The sequence below is a fragment of the Desmodus rotundus genome, chromosome 2, assembly GCF_022682495.2.
Source record: "Desmodus rotundus isolate HL8 chromosome 2, HLdesRot8A.1, whole genome shotgun sequence".
Classification (NCBI taxonomy): Eukaryota; Metazoa; Chordata; class Mammalia; order Chiroptera; family Phyllostomidae; genus Desmodus; species Desmodus rotundus.
In genome coordinates, this window is record NC_071388.1 from 163,795,402 (window position 1) to 163,810,177 (window position 14,776).

The 14,776-nt window shown below is 42.4% G+C and overlaps 2 protein-coding genes across 4 annotated transcripts in view; both read right to left on the reverse strand.

Moving 5' to 3' along the window:
* Positions 1-1,133: 1,133 nt before the first annotated feature.
* On the reverse strand, positions 1,134-3,610 carry LOC112305791 (intraflagellar transport protein 70B-like). The gene has a single exon (XM_024561543.3). The coding sequence runs from the start codon at positions 3,376-3,378 to the stop codon at positions 1,381-1,383; it is 1,998 nt and encodes a 665-aa protein (XP_024417311.2). The 5' UTR covers positions 3,379-3,610; the 3' UTR covers positions 1,134-1,380.
* A 7,647-nt stretch (positions 3,611-11,257) lies between these two features.
* PDE11A (phosphodiesterase 11A) overlaps positions 11,258-14,776 on the reverse strand; it is a 316,746-nt gene continuing 313,227 nt past the window's right edge. For all 3 annotated transcript variants that reach the window (XM_024561537.3, XM_045196309.2, XM_045196313.2), the window contains one exon: positions 11,258-13,243. In XM_024561537.3, coding sequence (XP_024417305.2) covers positions 13,088-13,243 — 156 coding nt within the window. In that variant the 3' untranslated portion in view covers positions 11,258-13,087. The remainder of the gene's footprint in view (positions 13,244-14,776) is intronic.

Consider the following 14,776-nt stretch of genomic DNA (forward strand, 5'->3'; position numbering starts at 1 on the left):
GCAATTTTCTTCTACATGGCTTATACAGGATCAGCAGTTGCAGCCGGAAGTTACTGTTAAGAATATCTTATAGTTCAAGTGACTCTGAGGCTTCAAGGAGTAAATTAATTTTTAAAAATTTTTCATTTTTTATTTATTGTTGTTCAAGTACAATTATCTCCATTTTCCCCCCAACCATTCCCACCTACCTCAGCCATCTCCACCTTCCACCCTCAATGCTACCTCCCTTTGGCTTTGTCCATGTGTCCTTTATACATATTCCTTGACAGCCCTTTCCATTTTTCCTGTTATCCCCTCCCCCCTCCCCTCTTGTAGCTTTTAGAAAGTTAAATGCCCAAGCAGAATGAATGTAGTTCATAGTGAAAACTCCAAAACACTATCGAGAGGCTTTTGAATATGAAACTTGCATTATGAATCTACCAGTTACAATTTCAGAATCTGTTGATAGACCATCCCACCTATTGTATGAATAAGAGAGGAGGTTGATGGAGTTATTGGAATATACAATATTTTTCCATTTCCAAGAGGGTACAACATGGAACCAAACTCTAGCATTAATGTGTCCTAAATAGAAATCCAAGGATAAGAATTAAGACCTGAGGCTAAAGCTGTTATTAATCACTGTTAAACATCAAATATGAAAACAGTGTGATTATATCTTATTTATGTTTGTATATTCAAAGTATTAACAAATAGAGCAAAAGAAAACCATGGAAACTTGTCAACCATGTTTATTGTCTCCACGCCATAGCACCATAATTTTGTTATAGCACAAAGTTTCCCCCCGGGTCTTGCACATTAAAAAAACAAATAAAACAACAACAACAAAAAGAACTCCACTTAGAACATAAGAAGTTTTTGTTAGAAAAAAACATTACAACTATATTGAAAAGCTTCGCCAAGAAATTCTAAAAGCTATGCAAAACATATGCACTGTAAATTAATGTAATTATAAGGGTTAATATTGGAGTAGAGCACAGTATTCTTTAAGTAATTATTAATGCCCAGATGTCCTATTCATTAACTGAGTCCTGGACTTCAGAGTGCCTAGCCCCTGAATAATGTCAGCTTGTCATGCAGAGTTCCTTAAGGATATAGCAAGCACAAGTAGACAAAGGGAAGGAAACACAGGTACTACAGATACTATTAAACACAACTTCCTCATTAGTTTTTAAATTCTTTCATATTCTTCTAAGGTTCAAATGCCTTTTACTACATTTCATTTGGTGAGATTTCTCAGAGAAAAGTGACAGCTAAATTACTTTAATTTTTAAAGGGTAAAAAAATTCTACAAATATAAAGAAGCCAAAGGACAAATAAAAAAAAATAACAAATATAGATAACAGAACCATTATGATAAATGCCCATTATCAGACATGACTACATATTCCATCCTATAATCTCATAAATCAAAGCTTTCAACTGTCTGGATTCATACGTGACCGTGTTCTTTCCGGTATGCATTCTTTCCTCCTCCAGGGGTTGTTCAATAACGGCAGGTACGTTCCTGCCATAAAGCTCACAGTGTTCTAGAAACCGGATGCATTCTTGGATAACACTGTCACGAAGCATGATTGTGTGTTTTGACATGTTTTCTAATAAGGACAGGAAGCACCTTTTGGCGTAATACCAGGTATCAGTTCCCAGTTTTTTATTGTAAGGTTCCAAGCTTTTGATAACTCGAGAAATCCCGAAGTCATAATTTCCTTTGGCACAGTAAAGTGTTCCTATCACCAAATTCACAATGCAGAGATGGTAGGTTTTCTTGTCTGGGTCTTCATAGGAGAGCTGATCTTCCTCCTTTTCGATCTTCCTCATCAACTCCTCCGCTTCTTCATTTTCACTTGTCATAATATATGAAACACAGAGGTTGGCCAGTACGATAGCACTGACACTCAGGATGTTGTCATAGTGCTTCTTGACTATGGGCTCATAAAAACCGATGGCTTCTTTGTATTTGTTTTCCTGCATGAACAGAACATGGGCCACATTCAGCTTCCACACATCATGGTCACTGCAGAACTCCACAGATTTGCGGAAGATCTTTTCTACCACTGGATAATTTTCAAGGTTCCAGTAGATTTTTGCCTGGGCCATCAGCACGGGAATATATTTTTCCAGAATGTCATCATATTCATTCACTGCCTTTTTGACAGCTTCATCGTCTCTGCTGTGTCTTGCTTCCTGTACTTGTTTGGTGAGTCTCCGAAGCTGTTCAGTCAACGTCCCTGCTAGCCCATCAAGCCTAATGAAAGCCTCTTCAGGAGCTGTCTGGCAAGTGATCATGGCATCCAAGAAGTCATAGAGATAGGGTGTAAGGAACTTGTAAGTCAAGTGGGCATTCTCTGCCAGGACATCTGCGGCCAGGTCAAAATACTCATACTTACAGTACAGCAGCAACAGGTTGCCAAAGGTCTCTGGGGGAAAGGGGTTCTGTTGGAGCAAAAACTGAAGCTTTTCAAACCCTTCTGTAGGTCTAGTATCCATGTTCATTAGTGCCTGGTTGTGCAGGGTCACAGGGTCCAACTCTTCCTCTGCCCTGGGTGGCATGTCAGTGAGGGTTTCATTAGCAACCTTATAGTTTTTCAGTTGGTATTCTATGGCTGCCTTGAGGTTGAAGGCTTCCACCAGAGCAGTCTGGTGAAGGACTAAAGTGTTGCCAACACTGTGAACATCGATGCCCTCGGTAGTCATGCCCACACCTAGCTCTGGGTGCTGGCGGATGCCACGCTCAATAATGTCCGCGATGTGCTTCAGAGCTGAGGCATACTGACGATTGCTGTAATAGGCCAAAGCCAGGTTGTAGGAAAGGTCAGGCCGGTAGCCTGAGGCCTGCAGGGCTGCAAAGAACTTGGAACATGCAGCTTGGTACTGTCCCTCCTTGTAGAGCAAACAACCTAGGTTGACCTGGCCATCTGACTCGTTCTCACCCCCACTGTCTTCTCCCCCTTCCCCACTCAGTAGCTGCTCCACCAGGCTCCTGGCCCCGGGAAGATCGCCCTCGCTGTACTTGATGGCAGCTTGCAGACGGAGGACCCGGCTGTGGTAGGCGGGGTTGTCCAAGAGGAGGAAGGCGACCCGGGTGGCCTCCGGATAAAGGCACGCCTTGTACAGGGCCTGGGCCTGGTACAGGCGGTACTGCTCCAGCTCCGGGTGCAGCTGGCTCAGCTGCTCATAGCACTCGGCGGCCAGCGCGAACTCCTGCAGGCGGTAGTAGCAGTAGCCCAGCAGCGACAGGCCGGCGCGGCTCCTCGGGATCCGCTGGAGCTCTCCGCCCAGCAGCTGCACCGCCTCGGCGTAGCGGGAATCGCGGATGAGCCGGTACACCACGGCGGTGAACTCCCCGTCGGGGATCTGCGTACCGCCCAGGCGCGCCATAACCGCCAGGGTTGCTGTGCGTCCTAGTTACCAAGGCAACAAGCCTACCGGAAACGGAAAACTGCTTCTTCGGAGATTACTTGGCAGCAGAAGGAGTCAGTGATAAAAAGGAATCACTACGTGAGTCTCTCAGTTACTGATTCAGCCCTCGAAGACAGGTAGCAGTGGTCGATAATAGCGGATAATATACCCCTCCTGCCAGCTCTGAGACTGAAACTCTACTTCCCGGCGCGCATCGGTCAAATACACACAGTCTGTTTGGGGCGTGGCCGCCGTGCTTTCTGGGATATGTAGTCTCCGCCAGACGGAGCCATCAGCCTGGCAGGGTTTCACTGCCTTTTGGTACCTAGGTACACGAGTGTTGCTGGCTACCTGTTGTATCACCTATGACTCTTAGGCTGGGGAGGAAGGTTTACGGGCCTATGTTCCTTGCGTTTATGAGCCTTATACACTATGTGTTGCATGCAAATAGTGTCGTTTCGCGTTTTCTTTTTGTAAATTCATGGTATGGAAAAGGTGGAGAATTTCTTTGGAGTTCCCCTTAGAATTAGAATAGGCTGTTTTTTAGCTGCTTTGAGGGCACACTTTCAAAAAACCTAATATGCAGAAACCAAGCGTCCTTATTGTTGCTGTTTCCACAGGTAAAGGTTAGGAAACGGTTTTGTGAATCTTACCTGGTATGGGAGACCTTAAATTTTAGAATACTTGTAATACACAAGTATTACAAGTATTAAAAGCAGATGTTGGCTTTTAAAATTGGCTGTGTTTACTGCCCCGCGTCTTCAAATTTCACTGTAATTAAGAAACCAGTCTTCCTTGATCTCCCTACCTTTCCACTGACTTTCCATGATCTGCATTGGCCTGTCTAGTGTGCAAGATAAATGATGCTTGCATAAAAGCATTTGCTATATATTTGAAGACTTCAGTACAAGTCCTTTATGTCTCCTCTGTAGTTCTGCTGCCCCTCCATCTCTTCTATTTATACGTTTCACAGCCAGCAGCAACTGTATACATGATATGGCACTCTATCAGACCATTTACATATATTAATGCTAATTTTAATATGCACCCTATATTCTACATATTACAGATAGAATCTGTCTACTAGAAAGTTTCAAGTAATTTGCTGAAGACCACACAGTTAGGTAGTGGCTTTGCCATGATATTCAACAGCTAGTTTCAGAAGGAAATAGTGAGTGATGAATAATCTATTTCATATAGTTTTTACAGATGAGTGTTTAAGGGTCCAGTGTTTGGTGGCTAGTTGTATGATGGTAGATTAGTGCCTTTTTCTTCTCCATTAAAAAAACTAACCAAGTTGGTTTGGGCAGTAGAAATTTTATCTTCCAGGCCTGAATTACAGCTGTGAGCAGATGTTAGGAAGTAACTAGGGATGGTATAGCTCCCAGTCACCTGGAGTAGCTAGGAGGCAAGTTTTGCTGACCTACAATTGCTGCTGTCATAAAACAACTGACTTTATGTACTCATTCAGTCTTTTCCCCTGCTGAGAAATTGGCAGAGCTGTGTTCTTATGGGTGGAATTAGACAGGGAAGCTTCCACTGCATGAATACCAAGGAAGGGATAACTTACACCTGTTTCAGTGGAGTTGAGTGGGCTCTGGGTCACCTAAATTTTCCCACAGAGAACAGCTGATGAGGATCACCCTACTTTGATGCTTCTTTCCATTCAGTCTCTAGGCGCACCATTTAAGGGCCTTCAACCTAAGGAGGCACATGGATTGAGGAGGCACCCTGGCAAGTGCCACTTAGTAATTGAGGATGAGTTGGGGAGAGTCTTACCTCCATGGCTGCATGACTGCACTTGTCCCTTGGAAACTCAGGCTCAGTATTTTGAATTACTTACGTATGAACTGTTACTTTGGGTAAGTTGCTATTAAATCAAGGTAAGATGATAGATCATGGAAACAGGAAATTGCTTTATACATCTTTAGTCTGTCACTCTGTTTCCAAGAGTTGCATTGTGAAAACATTCACTTTAAAATGGTTCCCTAGAAATAATGAAAAATAGGACTATCTGCTCTGTGGCAAATTTCTCTGATCCCAACAGGCATCAGCTGAGGTTCCCTTCTTTGTGTTGGTACTTATCTGTGAGCGTGGCAGCCGGGCAGGGCAGAAGGGAGGCTGTGCTGGCTTGAATGTGTTGGCTTGAAAAAGGCAGGACATTCGGCTTAGACAGATGGAAGGCAGGGTCATTTTCAAAATGAAATGAGTGCACAAATCACACTGAGAAATTGGCATGACCAGGGCTGCTGCTGTGATACACTGACTTTTATTTAGTCTCTGATAGGCAGTTGGGGAATAGATTTGTTTTTTGGAGGGGGGGGGATTGGAGAGGAGGAAATCATGAAAGTAGACCCTTTAATTAATGATAGAAATTCTGGAAATCAATAAATGGGGTGGGATATTCTAAATGTCATAAAGATCATTTAGTTTCCAACAGAATCTTGAAAATCTGGAGCATATATCAAAAAGTAACTGTAACGTGCCCTTCCTAGCAGTAAGAAAGCATTTAGTGGTTACAATAAAATCATTTAGTGCATCATTGAAAGGAATTAGACTTTGGGAAAATGGTGTTGGATTTTGCTGCATAAGGGGAGGCATGTTTACCACATAGAAGAATTCCATTCTGACAAAATGCAGAGAAGCTAAAAACATGATGTTTGCTTCTTAACATGCTTATGTTTCTGCCTGCCAAAATGTGAGGTCATCAAATTCTATTAGTACACTTAATGTACTTGTCATTCTCTTTTACAACTAGTTGGAAGATATGTTTTCTTACCTATCCTGGAAATGTGACCACTTCCTATTGATAAACAATGGTAATTTCTGAACATCTCAACAACAGCTGTGGCCACACGTCTTCCTTAGGAACAGAAAACCTTCTGCAAAACCACTTTCCAATTGTTATTTCTTTTCCCCTGCCATTCCAGGCCATTTTCTTCAGGAGGCCCAGTTTGGGCTGCTCAGTTATCTTGTTGCCTCCCCCTCCCCCATCTTTCACCACAAACAGGGAAGAAAAGAATAAATTAGTGCCAAATTGGTAATGTAGTTGACTGACTTTCAGGAGCGTCTGTGTAATCTTTTAAGACTTTTGGAAAGGTTGTATCCAAATCAATGCTTGGGAACATTTACACTCAGATGGTGAGACATTTAACCTCATTATGAACTCTTCTTCCCCTGGTAGTTCCAGCTTTATTAATATTTTAATTAGATTTTCTTCTTGGCTATACCTTGTTTTGTATCAAGTGGTTTGTATTTGGGGGCTTATGGTGTTACGATCTAAATTAACTTACCAGGGAGATCACAGTAGCATATGGTTTATAAAAGGAATTAGAGAAGGCACAACTGTGGATACTGACATTTAAAAATAACCAACCAACCATCCAAACAAAGAGCTACACTAGCCCCCGTGTTCAAGTACTTTCTGTACCGGGACCAGGTCCTGCTTTGCCTAACTTCCCTCATTAATCTTTACAGCTCTTCTGTGAATTTGGTGGTTCTTATTGTTGGTCCCACTTGAAAAACATGAACTACAAAGCACAAAGAAGCCAGTGGTTGCGGCTGCCAGCACCGAGGACCGGTGATTGCTTAAGCTGGCCAGTAGGGGCCACGCTGTACCTCTTCCCTCTCACCCCCGGGCACCTCCTCTTCAGTCATTTGAATTGGCTTTGGATCATTTGCTGCAGTTTGTTCTAACAGAACAGGCACAATGGTGTAAGAATTTTAAAGTTTAAGCACCGAAGCCATTGTGTAATTGTATGGCATCAGTGTGGCTGGCGGCTCTGCACTGAGGCAATCCCCCTGTGTAATTGCCCATGCAAATTTGAGCAATCTGTAAGGACTCGGGAACCTGCATTTGGCTGCAGACTCTTCTCCCTCTAGACAAACTTCAATAATTTGAATTATTCTGTCATCTTTAAAATGCTCCGCAGACAGGGCAGTCCCAGTATTCCTCTCACACAGGCAAACATCACAGATCAAGACAAGGTTAATGGGCTAAAAGTGACAGTCAAGATTTAAATTGTTGGTATTCGGATACATGCTTGCCTCTTTCAGCTCTTAAATCACCCTTCTCAAGAGAAAGATTATTCCAAAGCTTTAGTTAAACTTTAAGCATTTATTAAAAACAAAGATATGTAGGTCTCTTAAAGCAGCAGACTATTTCAAAATCGTGGATTAGTTGCTTGTGAAATGGCCAAGCCGTTTATAACGTAGTGTTCTTACAATGAAACCTTGGCCTGGGGAATCTGCACAAAGGGAGTGACTTCAGACAGCTCAATTGAAAACATATTTCCTTCCTTTTGTGGAAAACAATAACTAGGAAGCTAGTCAGTGGAAGATCCTTTTTAGATTATTATACATCAAAATAAAATGGCAAAAGCAATTTTTCCCCAAGGGAATGAGACTCAACAAAACCTAGCCTCCTATTATTTCCACACTATGCTGTTTATTTTTAAAAATTCATCTAAATATGATTTAATCTAAATCTGAAGAAAAAATGAGATTCTAACACAGACACATGTACACACAGAAAATGAACACAAAGATAAATGATGGCCTCAAATAACATTTTTTTCAAAGCAAATACTTAATTTACTGAATAAAACAAACAGTTCCATACCAGTGTACACACTCATTGACATTGGTGTAGATGTGACACACAGATGAACAGATTGTCGGGAGCACTGTTGAGAGATGCACCAAATATGCAAGAGCAATTAGAAAGGAGGGACCGTGCAACATTACAAGCTGAGGAAAAGGTACACGGTCAGAAGGACATCGCCATTCCTGGGTCCAGGCTTTCATGATGGAATTCTCCAGACACACTTCATTTTATTTCTGCCAGCTATGTGTTTTATTCTATAATTGACCACTTAGGAAACTCGTGAAATTCTGGCCTTCTTGTAGCCAACTTTTAAACGCTCCGGCCCATGTGAGTTTTGGGAGTTCTTTCCAGCACGCAGGACAACAACGGACCTTCGCTGCAGCAGCACCGCCAGAGTCATTAGGCTTCCAACCCAGGTTTTCTTTTGTAGCTTTAACGAACCCTTTCTGATGTTTTTTTCCAACCAAACTATTTTTCTTTAGATTTAAATCTTCCCCTAATATGTTTAGGTTTCCATCCCACTTCAGGGGAATTGCTTCACGCTGTTACTAGGGATAAGATTGTATCTTATGTTTCCGCAATTCAAGAAGAGTCAGCAGGGGAAATGGATTTTAAAATAAAATCAATTACTTTGCATTGTAATGCAAAGTAAATTGAGCAGATTCTGTTTGATGACCTAAGGTAAATGGAAAAAGTATGAAAAATTTTGATAGATGAGAAAAGCAACTGAATTCCTGGAGCGGTGATATTGTATTACACTAACAAAAAGTTAAAGGTTATTTCTAACCCAACATGTGTGTAAATATAAAATAGTTGGAAATGCATAGACATCAAAGATTTGAGAAACAGGAAATACACATGCAATTTTAACTTCTTTTACTCACTTATGAATTTAATTCTAAATTAAATGGACCACCATTTATTGGATATCTACGATATGAGAAGATCTAAAATTGTCCTTTATGTGATAAAAGGGTAAATTTTTTAAAAATTGTACTGATGATAGTATCTTTTAAGATCACTAGGGGCAGGCTCAGACATATCTGTGGTAAGGCTGTTTTTATATCTACCCCATATATGTAACCTTTTATTTTGTCTTTAATGAGATGACTTTTTTCGGTTTATTTTGATTTTTTTCAAGAACAGTAAACAATACAGATATCTGGAAAAACTTTTTAAAGTCAAATACGGCTTAGTCCTTCAGTGTGGAAGTGAAGTCAGAGCTTTTATTTTACAAACAGAAAGCCTGACACCTGTCAAGTCCCAAGATTACAGATCCAGCCAGTGGCCACGCCAGGATGGAGCCCCAGTCCTGCTGTGCACTGGATGGTGCCTTTAACAGTTTGCCAAGCTGACCCTACCAGCCAGGTTTGCCAGCCACGTTGTAGGCTGCGCATGTGTTATCTATACACTGACTAACATGAGAATAAATAGCATCTCTGAAAAAAATGCGTCTCTTGGAGAAAGTAGGATGAAGTCATTTCAAGCATGAATGCCAAGAGACCCAAGGAAGCAAACATAATCTGGTCAGTTGGAGGTTTTATAAGAAGGCTCCCATTTTAAATACCTTCCTCCAATAGGAAATAAACATTAATAACAAGGACTGGGAAAATTTCTCTGTTTTAGAAAAGCAGAATACATGGAATACATGCCTCACATTCTTGGAAAATTATACATTATTTAGAAAAAGGACTAAAACTACCTTAAACTCCCAAGAGTTCAGTCCCTAACCCGGGGGGTTGCTGGCACCAGGAAGGCTGCTCCCCTCCTTCCCACTGCTTCCCGGTGGTGGAGGGCTGACCTGTGGCATTAGTCAGCAGTTTCTGAATTCTGACCCACAATGGGAAAGACACTCTGAGACAGGAAAAATAGATGGAGGCAATTACAAACAGCTCTTTGATTGATGGTTGACATTGCCAGGGCTCCACCGTATGGCAGATTGCAATGGTGTTGAACTCCCCTTGCTACCAGTGGATGTTGCTATTGGCAACCATGCAGTGAAGCCAATAAAAAGGCAAGGAAACGAGAGGAAAACTCAACCTTAGTGGAAGCTGTAGGGTTTGTGCTATAAATTATGTTCCCCTTAGCAACATGCAGCATCACTGTGCAGGATACTTACAGCGCTTGTAGCTGCCTGCAGCCTCCATCGGACCCTGGGTCTAGTCTTGTCATCAAGCACATGCTTTAAAATTTTGCTGTAGGTAGACTGGCATCCGTCTGTCTGGGCTATTTATTTATTTATTTATTTACTGTTGGGGAGGATAACAGATGTGGGTTCATGTCTGCCTCACACGGACTGATCTTCAATTCCCGTTTGTGACATAAACAGGATACAGCACAGCAGCCAGCAGCACCTGCAGTGCTTCCGAGCGGCGGACACAGGCCCAGGGCTTGTCCCTAACTCCACCCACCCTTTTGTTCCTTACCTGAGGAGGAGACACAGCCGAGCAGAAGCTATTTTCCTTTATGGCAGAGTGATTCAGAAAACTGGCTTAATAAAACCCATAAATCTGAACAACCTCCTCTCCCCTGCTCTGCGGAGGCTATTTTTCCTGCACTCATTTTCTCCTCTGGTCTCTCCAGTCCTCCCTGCAGACACAGCTGTAAAGAGAAGCTAGAAACATTATTTTTTAAGACTCATACTCCTTCCTTCTCTTTTTTTGTCAAACCCCCTCCCTGCTCAAATATCTGTCTTTTCTAAGCAACTGGTGACAGGATTCTGTACCCTGATTCTGTACTCATTTTTTTGGTCAGAAGTACCATTTTTCTTTGTTTGGGTTGACTTTCACCTTTCCTCTGGCAGTTCTCTTACCACTTGCCTCGGTCCCTAGCTTTTCTTTCTTGATCATCTTCTTTTGCTTCTCTTCCTCTCCTCTTCTTCCTCCTTCTCTTCCTCCTTCTTTTCCCCCTCTTTGCCTGGTTTATAATTTTATTTCTGGTCATCTGGAATCTTACTTCTTCCCTATGGATATTTGCTGTTCCGATTCTGTTTTGGTACCTTAATTTACCCATTCTTTACGCATTTCCTGAATGCCTACTCTTGCCCGGAAAACAATGTTCTTTGTGGAACTTGACTCCCATTTCCTTAGTATTTGAGTGATGGAGTTAATAACTGGTAATGGCCAGTGGCAAAAAGAACAAAAAAGGTTTGTAAATTTTAAATTTTTCAGAGCTGGAATGGACTTTAAGGTTCATCTGGTCTAGAAATTTTCAAACCCCTCACAGCCCTTTCATGGATCACCACGTACATAATGGAAAATGTGAGGGTTTGCAGCGGCTCTGGAGCCCCAACCCAGCTTCAAATGGAGGACTTGGGCTGTTAAATGTTTTATATCTTGGGTATTCCATGTCAAATGTAATTCAACAAAGAGTTCCAAGGTTAAAACATGTTTGAAAATCATTTCCTAGAGTAATCTTCTTTGACAAATGAGGAAACTGACCGAAAGAAGTTAGGTGAATTATCCAAAGTCCTCCTGTCAATAGTGACAAAGGTAGGGGTTATGTCTTAGCTGCTAGCCTAGCATTCCTTGGAGAAGGCACAGCATGGCTTCAGTCTCACATAAAATGGGAAGCAAAGTAGCTTTCTGGTCATCACATCCATTTAATATAGTTTATTCTTACCCATAATAAACCTGGCTTTTTCAAAAATATTTTATTGTTTATGCTATTATAGTTGTCCAATTTCTGCCTTTGCCCCCCTCCGCCAAGCCCACCCCACACTCCCACAGTCAATCCCCACACTGTTATCCATGTCCACGGTTCTTCAGATATGTTCTTTGACTAGTCCCTTCACCTTCTTTCAATCTTTTGATAGAATATTTGATCCCTGTCTAGACCATTATTTCTTTAGGTTTCAAGCATTATTTCTTACACTTAAGGAAAAATACAAAACTGGGCACTCCTGTATTTGGCTGTAGGTTGGTACTGAGAGTAATCTTCAATTTTATACAAAAAGCATCACTAGGAGAACTCAAGGGAGTCAATGATCACTCTCCATGGTGCCGTGGTGTCCTGTGAAATGTCTCGCTGTTGAAATAGTTTCTAAATGTTCACATGTCACTTGTGGTAAATCCAACTATAGACTTCATAGATTTCCTTTCATCCTGACTTTTTTTTAAAGATTTTATTTATTTTATTTTTAGACAGAGGGGAAGGGAAGGAGAAAGACAGGGAGAGAAACATCAATGTGTGGTTGCCTCTCATGTACCCTCTACTGGGGACCTGGCCTGCAACCCAGGCATGTGCTCTGACTGTGAATTGAACCGGCGACCCTGTGGTTCACAGGCCAGTGTGCAATCCACTGAGCAACACCAGCCAGGGCTCATCCTGTCTTTAATTAAAGCCAATTAATCTATTCCTTCTAGGAACAGACTTTGCTCTACAATGAAGGTTGAATTATAAAACTAAAAAAGGGAACCATGATTCCAATGCAGTCTTGTGAATCTTATATAAACACCAATAAGACGAACACATTTGATGTATTTCTACTATGGATTATATTTTTAGGGAAAATGTGGGAATGGTTGGTGTTTGTAAGGATAATATACTTTATCTTTTAGGGAGGCAAGTCTATAGGCTCTGAGCCACCATTAAGAAGCTCTAGGATAAAAACAAAATACCTCTACAGAATACAAGTTGGGATTCTTGGGACAAAGGGCTCTCGGGAAAGGAAGCAAAGTCAGGCTTTGTTTGGCTTGGAACAAATAAAAGAGCCGTGTGCAAAATGAAGCAGCACTAAGGATGCCTGTGCTGTTTTGCATTCTCTTTGCTCAGAATGAGCAGGGCTGGCTGTCTCCAGGTCCTGGATCACAATGGTCCTCTGCCCAGCGCCTGTCTCAGCCCACGTCTGCTCAGCAGAGAAGCCAAGGGTCCTGGGATGTGCTTCCTGCCCCACCTCCTCCTCTCTCCTTGTCTTGCTCTCTCCTGCTGACCACACTTCAAGGTGAAAGCCCAGGCATACTTCCCAGCACATCCTTCAGACTTTACGTCTGTCTGAGCTTAAAGGACAAAATGATGATGTGGGTGGACCAAAGCTGGCCCTTCAGGATGCAGTCATTTTGCAGCAGAAGCTGACCCCGAGGGTTAGTTACTGTTTTCACCAGCCACCGTGAGACCAGCAGAGGAGGGAGAGGCAGCTGAGACCAGCAGCCTTTTCTGGTGCAACTCCTCCCACTTACTTCTGTTGGAAGCCACTGAATCCAGCATCGGCTTGAGTTTCACATTGACCTTCACCAACGCCTATAATAAAACAACAAAAAGGTGGGAAAGAGAGGAACCAGAGTCTGTGACATGATTTTCCAGCTTTCACTTATGAGAATGGAAACCAGCTGTAAGGAATGAAAAGTGATGATTGTTTGGTAACCATGGGCTATTTACAAGAAGTAGATACGTATTTAGTGCCATTGTGTTTATATGAATAGAGCCTATGCAGCAAATGAAAAAAGACTGGTGGCCGGGCACTACTCCAGGGTGCCAGACAATTAGGTTATGACCCTGTTTTAGATTCACATTGAAAAAGACAGGAAACAAAACACCGGTATGTAGCGCACACAGGTCTGCTAATAGGTGCAACTTTGCCTGCCATGGAGGCCTCCAGATCTCGATAGACCATGAACTGAAGTTTTTACAAAAATAAACCTACCATTTGCTCTACTGTCCATGAGTCCAGGTGGACTTACCTGAATAAGAAAGGCCAAGTAAAATCCTGAAACAAGAAGAGGTGCTCATTTTTAAAGCTAAGAGTCTGGGAGCTGTGCCCGATGCACAGCGCACCACGAGAATGTGTGTGGAAATAAACACAGGAGAGAGGAAAGGAGTGTGGAAGAGGCGGGTGGAGGGGTGCAGGAGAGATGAAGGAAGAGGACATGTAGCCTGTGGCCAGAAGTGGACAGACCATGAGGCTAATGAAGCTCAGGATTTGGGGTTCTAATTGCAGGAGATCCCTCTAAAAATTTCCTTTTTACTTAATTTTGTATTTTTTAAAGTCCTCACAAACTTTTGGCCTCACAAAACTTGGATCGCCCCTGCAGTGGAACAAGGCAACAAATGAAAACACGGAGGGTAGAGCTGAGGGGCTGTTAGCTCATGGAAACCTAACACTTTGCCTTCCCACTTTCTGCCTTGGGTAGTATTCTGTGGCCACAGATCAGATCCTCGATGTAGACACCTCACAGGTGTGTCCCATTCACCACCACTGCGATTTCAGCACACCTCCTAAGCAGCGTTCTCCGAGCATGGCCTGAGGCCAAGAGCAGTCCTCCAATAGCTCTTCTAGTTGAGGAAGTTCTTCCCTAAGCACTGTGGCAAACCACCTGTTTATCCGCTCAACCTCCCACTCCAGGAAGTCGTAGGACCACAAGTAAAATGTACCTAGAAATAAGGTAAGTAAGTAAGAAGGGGTTGAAAAGCCCGGAAATAACCTGGTATTCTATGGAGCAGCGAGCACTCCAACCTGGCTGAGATGATGTTCCTTCATATCGATGTCCCTTAAACAGAGCATGTTCTCTCTCTTAAAAAAAAAGTGATATTTAGCACATCGAGCAATATGCAGCAACATCTAATTTTAAATCAGATGTGTTACTCCATTTAAACGTAATACAGCAACCTATTAACTCAGGCAGTGATCAAAATCCTGTCTATTTCCACGGGAAAAATGCAGGTACCTGTTTCTGCTCGATGCATAGAGCTTTCATTAGACAATAGTGTGAGGTAGCAATGAACGCCATGGTTCTATTTAATATAGTTTGGCACTGGCTCCCCTTCACTCTGCTT

Excerpts from the sequence above, each read along its gene's own strand:
- LOC112305791 (XM_024561543.3), bottom strand. The coding sequence starts at position 3,378 with ATGGCGCGCCTGGGCGGTACGCAGATCCCCGACGGGGAGTTCACCGCC.